This window comes from Ursus americanus, chromosome 20 (genome assembly GCF_024610735.1).
Source record: "Ursus americanus isolate L20-20 chromosome 20, mUrsAme1.1.p, whole genome shotgun sequence".
NCBI classification, from domain to species: domain Eukaryota; kingdom Metazoa; phylum Chordata; class Mammalia; order Carnivora; family Ursidae; genus Ursus; species Ursus americanus.
Window position 1 is genome coordinate 34,396,514 of NC_142146.1, and position 5,666 is coordinate 34,402,179.

At 55.4% G+C, this 5,666-nt stretch overlaps 1 protein-coding gene across 1 annotated transcript; it reads left to right on the forward strand.

Annotated features, from left to right (window-relative positions):
- The first annotated feature begins 716 nt into the window (after nucleotides 1–716).
- Nucleotides 717–1,439, forward strand: SOX14 (SRY-box transcription factor 14). Its single transcript, XM_045791947.1, has one exon. It carries the CDS (start codon nucleotides 717–719, stop codon nucleotides 1,437–1,439), a length of 723 nt encoding a protein of 240 aa, XP_045647903.1.
- The last annotated feature ends 4,227 nt before the right edge of the window (nucleotides 1,440–5,666 follow it).

The window sequence follows — 5,666 nt, forward strand, 5'->3', positions numbered from 1 at the left end:
GCTCTGTTCTCTCCCTCTCTCTGTCTTTCCCTCACACCTCTCCCCGCCCCCACTAGACGCGCGCTCTCTTTCCTCCCCAGGCGCTTTGGCAGGTGCGCCCCCTTGCCTTCTCTGCTGCTGATTGGCGCCCAGGTTGGGGAGTCACCGCCCCGCGCTTATGTCAGAGTGCGTGCTGTCCGGGCCCACCTCGCCTTTGAACTTCGCCGCTTTTGGCTCCCGTTCACCAGCCTCCCTGCATTCTCAGCCAGGTGCTGTGCTAGGCAAGGCAGCTCCGGGAAAACCACGGGAGGGGGGAGGGAACCACAGCGGTAGGCACGGGAGAGAAGAGATCCAGAGAAGGCGAAAGTGGAGAGGGGGAGAAGGAGGAGCTTCCTGCCCTCGCCAGCAAATTACCTGGCCACTTAATCCCAGAGACTCCGGTACTTGGGCCCCAGCCTCTGGTGCTGGCAGCCCCCAGCCGGCTGCCCTCTCCTCCCCCCGCCCCTTCTGTCCTTACTTGCCCCCCGCCGGGGGGCCTGCCTGGGTGCCGGGACTGGCATGATCAGCTGAACTTTGCGGGGTTAGCGCTTCTCTCTGGCTTCCCCTCAGCGGTGCGGAGGCGAGGGGAGCTCAGAGCACCGGCTCTGGACGGACAAACAGGCAGACCAACAACCGCGCCCAGGCTCGCCTGCAGAGCCCCTACACTCCCCACCCCCACCTGCCTATCCTCCGGGACCATGTCCAAACCTTCAGACCACATCAAGCGACCCATGAACGCCTTCATGGTATGGTCCCGAGGCCAGCGGCGCAAGATGGCCCAGGAAAACCCCAAGATGCACAACTCAGAGATCAGCAAACGCCTAGGCGCCGAATGGAAGCTTCTGTCCGAGGCAGAGAAGCGGCCGTACATCGATGAGGCCAAGAGGCTACGCGCCCAGCACATGAAGGAACACCCTGACTACAAGTACCGGCCACGGCGCAAGCCCAAGAACCTGCTTAAGAAGGACAGGTATGTCTTCCCCTTGCCCTACCTGGGCGACACGGACCCGCTCAAGGCGGCTGGCCTGCCCGTGGGGGCCTCCGACGGCCTCCTGAGCGCGCCCGAGAAAGCCCGGGCCTTCTTGCCGCCAGCCTCGGCGCCCTACTCCCTGCTGGACCCCGCGCAGTTTAGCTCAAGCGCCATCCAGAAGATGGGTGAAGTGCCCCACACCTTGGCCACCGGCGCACTGCCCTACGCGTCCACCCTGGGCTACCAGAACGGCGCCTTCGGCAGCCTCAGCTGCCCCAGCCAACACACGCACACGCACCCGTCCCCCACCAATCCGGGCTACGTGGTGCCCTGTAACTGTACCGCCTGGTCTGCCTCCACCCTGCAGCCCCCCGTCGCCTACATCCTCTTCCCGGGCATGACCAAGACTGGCATAGACCCTTATTCATCAGCCCATGCCACGGCCATGTAACCCCCAGCCCAGCCCACCAGACCTGGAGGGTGACCTGGAAGCGGGGTCTGCACCCTGTCCTCTGCGCCTAGCCCGGGGCCTGCAGATGCCTCCGGGTCAGCCGTGCCGCTACCCTACCCCAGACTCTGCCTCTCTTCCAGGGGGATTGTAGGGGCGTCCTCCCGGACCCAAGGCGCAGACAGGTGCCAGAAACTTGCGAACATATGACAGCTATACAGCTGTCCCTACCCCGACTGTCCCAAAACAAATCTCCGATTGTACCCCCTTTGGACAAAAAAGTAGGCAGTTTTGCTTTATTTATGTCCCCTTCTCTCTCCTCTGATGGGCTTTGGACTCCAGAACCCCCAGATCCTGGTATTATATCTAGAATATGCATATATATTTTTTCTTTTGCACCCTGGAGAGTTAGCTGTGTCTCTGTGTTTTGCCATCAGACACAACTAGGTGCCATTTGCTCTTTATGTGTGGGGGGAAAGGCTTAAAAGTTTAAAACTACAGAAAGGGAAATATTTCTATTTAAAATCATGCTATGATAGTGTTTGCTTCTTTAAAGGTAAAACAAAGGGACCCACATGATTATTTTCTCTGTATAAAGCAGTGCTCCTAGAGACCTAAGTTTACTTTTAGACAGAATGTCGGGTTATGAAGTCAGGAAGTAGAAAGTGAACAAAAATGAAAATAATAAAAACATCCTAAATGGTCATAAATGTTTTGACGATGTCTTGGAAATGTACCTAGAAGGATTTCACCTCCTTACTCTGTTCATTTGTTGAACAAAGACGTTTTGAATAAAGACAATCTGTCATTGCAAAAAGTAACCTTTGATGTGCATAAAATCTGAAGTCAGGAGGCCCTGCCCGAGGGGCGGTGGAGTTGGGTCGTCGGAGGCTTAGAGTGCATAGAGTGACTCTAGCAGTGACGGCTGGCCTTGCGTGGGCTGAGCCTGGTGGCCTGCGGGCCAGGTGCAAAGGGGCCCAGAGTCTGGGATTTGTCCCAATCAATCGCGCCCTCTGGACCCGCTATTTGCCTTTAGAGGCTGGACAAAGGTACCCATCCCTCAGATGTCACTCCTTCCATGCCGTCTTTGCAAAATAATCAGACCACTTCAAGGAGCAAATATGTTAAGACAAAAGCCGACCCAGACCTCTGAAATCTGGGTGCATTTTCTTTTCTTTTAAACCAAACACCAAAAGAATGGAGAAAAGCGCAGCGTCTACCGGGAACCAGTTGCGCACTAGGCACGGAGTCCTGCAGTGGGTGTCTAAGTTCAAATGCATGGGGGAAGACTGGTGCAATCGGTATTTTTAAAAGATGCTTGAGGACACTGCTGCTGGCTCTTGGGTTTTGGGGCTCCATGCTGGTTCCGAGGTTAAACAATCCAAGTCTAAGAAACCTAGAAAAACGTGTCTTAGGTCCCCGCTCCCGACTGTGGGAGACTTTTTACTAAGACTCTGGGAGCCAAGGAAAAAAGGCGACACAGCTCAAGCATGGAGTTAAAAAAATCATAAAAATTCAATAACTTTTAGCGCTTGGTGTTTAACAAAAAAGCAAAAGAGCCTTTTCTTTTCCCCACTGAGCGAATGTTAGCTTGAAGATTGCTCTGTTTTTCGTAGGGGAGAAGGGACCTTCTGATGCCTTACAGCCCAACTCTTTGGAACTTGTTCTCAAAATCGAAGGGTGCTCCCTCACCCCCTATTTCTCTCCAGTCTCACCCCCAAAGCCATGCTCTTGCATGTTTTTCCATAGGTCAGGTGCTTTTCCCACTGGCTTTGATGTGGTGTGGGATGGGGGTGGAGGGCAACCTAGGGATTTGTCTGCTTTCTGCTTCTGTTGAGGGATCTTTGCGCTTGCCTCTGCCTTTTCCAAAGGAGTTGGTGGCTGGAAGTGCAAGGGAAACGTTGTCAACAGACACCAAAGCCGAAAACCACCGATTAGCATATTGTCCTCAAAACAATTAGAAGTGTTTGAGGTGTTATTTGGAGCCTATTCATTCGAGCCCCTTTGTCAAAGGGGGATTTTCATTATTAAAAAAAAAAAAAGTTAGCGGTTGTCCATCTGGCTGAGCTGAATAGCAAAGTGATCCGTGTTGTATATGCTTTTCTCATTAAGAGCTCTTTTGAGACCGATGTTAGAATTAAATAGTATAACACAATTAACATACACGGGCGCTGAATAGGAGGGGACGCCTATAAATAATAGATAGATAAATAAATGAGCGATCAGGCGAAGGTAAACAAAAGCGGGCTGGGGATGTGTAGGGGGAGGCCGGGCGGGCTGCGCCACGCTTACTTAGCATCACAAAACCCTCTTACAAATCGAGACAATTAGGAAGTGACTTGCCTCTGGTGGCCATCGGATCTGGGGGCTCTAGGCGCTTAGGGAAGGCCCCTCCTTCCGCCCCCTAGGAAGCCCAGGAGGCCTAGGGCGGAGGCAACGCGGTTTCGCTGTCTGATATAACCCCAACTGACAGTCCTGTCAGCCGCTCTGATCTCCCTCATAGCTCAGTGTCCCTTAACATCTCCTAAGATGAAGCTTAAAGGGGTCTGGGTGTCTCCCGGCAGAGCCCGGCGTACCAACGCCCCAGGTCCACAGGGCGCCCTGGCCCGAGGAGGATTCCGGCGCGCACAGCCCCACCAGGGTGCCCACGAGACTCCCGGGCTGAGTTAGGCTGGGAAGGGGTACAAGGTGGATCCAAGAGGGGAGGCCTCAGGCGGCGGCGGCGGAAGCTGGAAAACTGAAACCAGGGTTCCAGACTGCGCTTGGCCCTGGGGACTCCAAAGGGAGCTCCAGGAAACTGGGGTGCGCTTGTAGCGGGGAGGCGCCCGTGTGCTCGCGGCTGGGTGATTGAAACTCGTTTCCAACCAGCAGAGCGCGCGGGGCCCAACGCTGGTCCCGGGACCTAAAGCCGTAGACCTAGCTCAAACCGTGTCTGTCTGTTCCACCTCGTCTCTTTCCTTCCTAGTCGGGCTATGTCCAGCTCTCTGTCCTCCTTAGGCCTGGCCCCAGCCTCAGCCCCGCAGGGCCTGCCTCTGCCTAGCCTCCCGCGCCCCGCGGGCCGCAGAGGCTCCGCCGGGGTGCGCGGCTGCGACTCGCCCTAACAGCCGAAATCCTCCTTGTCAAGCCGCTGACAGCGGCCGATTACTGACTTTGAAGTCAGGCGCAGACAAAAAGAAATCCCCTGGAGGGGGTGGGGGGGGGGGAAGCAGTCCCTGTCAAACCTGTTTGCTCACAACTGTCTCTTTCTTTCAAGAAAATCATTAAAGCAAACCTGTAGGGAGAGGAGCGCCCCGCCCGCCCGGAGTCGAGGAGAGCCGCTTCTCCCGAGCGCGCTACTCGCAGCAAAGAGCAGTCAAGAGTCGCCCTCGACAGACTCTTGGTGTCGTCGGGAGAACGCGAACTCCCGAGGCGCGCGGGGCGACCGGGACCCAGCAAGAGCTGACTCCATGGACTCCTCCGCGCTCTGTGCGTGTCCCGCAGCCTAGGAGTCCCGGACATCTGCCCGCAGCCTTGGCCTCCCTGGAGCAAGGGGCAAGGGCGCCAGAGAGGGCCCAGGCCGCCCGCCTGCAGGTGTAACTGCTTCCAGGGAACAAAAAAATTGACCCCAAAACATGCCACGCTCACCCCCACCTCTCCTCTACTAGGCATTTTCTAGCACCCTGTAGTCCTGACCAACACGGGCTCCAGATGGCAGCGGGTGGCGCTGGTGCGGCAGGGGCAGAGTTGTTTGGGTTTTAGTTAGGTTTTCTTTCTTAAACCTTGGCAGCCCTCTGACTCAGGGGCACACTGGACACATCCTTTGGGAGATTCGAGATCGTTGGCCCCCTTCCGCTCCTGGCCTCTCCTGGAGAATCTCTGCAGCCTTTCAGGCGCTTCCCCAGCTTTGGATCTGTCTCCAGAAATCTTTAATTTCCTTCCAGTGTCAGGGTTTTCTCATTTAAATATCAATTTCCTTAGAACCACTAACTTTTTATGTGGGAGACACCAGCTACTTAAAGTAAATCTCACTGAGGTGTGAGTGACTGACATCTGAAACCCTCTTAACATTTGCATTTTAAAACAGAATCTAGATAACCTCCTGGAGTTTCCAGTCACCTAAGCAGGGAGATGTTCGGTCAGGGTAGGGTCTAGCGGACTTCCGTACACCACGCTCTCTAGAGAAAGCCTCTCCCTCATGGGCAGGCTCTCTGGATAGAACTGAGACTGCCACGGCCGGAAACAGTTCAGTGA

What these genes read in the sequence shown, in the direction of transcription:
- SOX14 (XM_045791947.1), top strand. Translation starts at nt 717, where the DNA reads ATGTCCAAACCTTCAGACCACATCAAGCGACCCATGAACGCCTTCATG.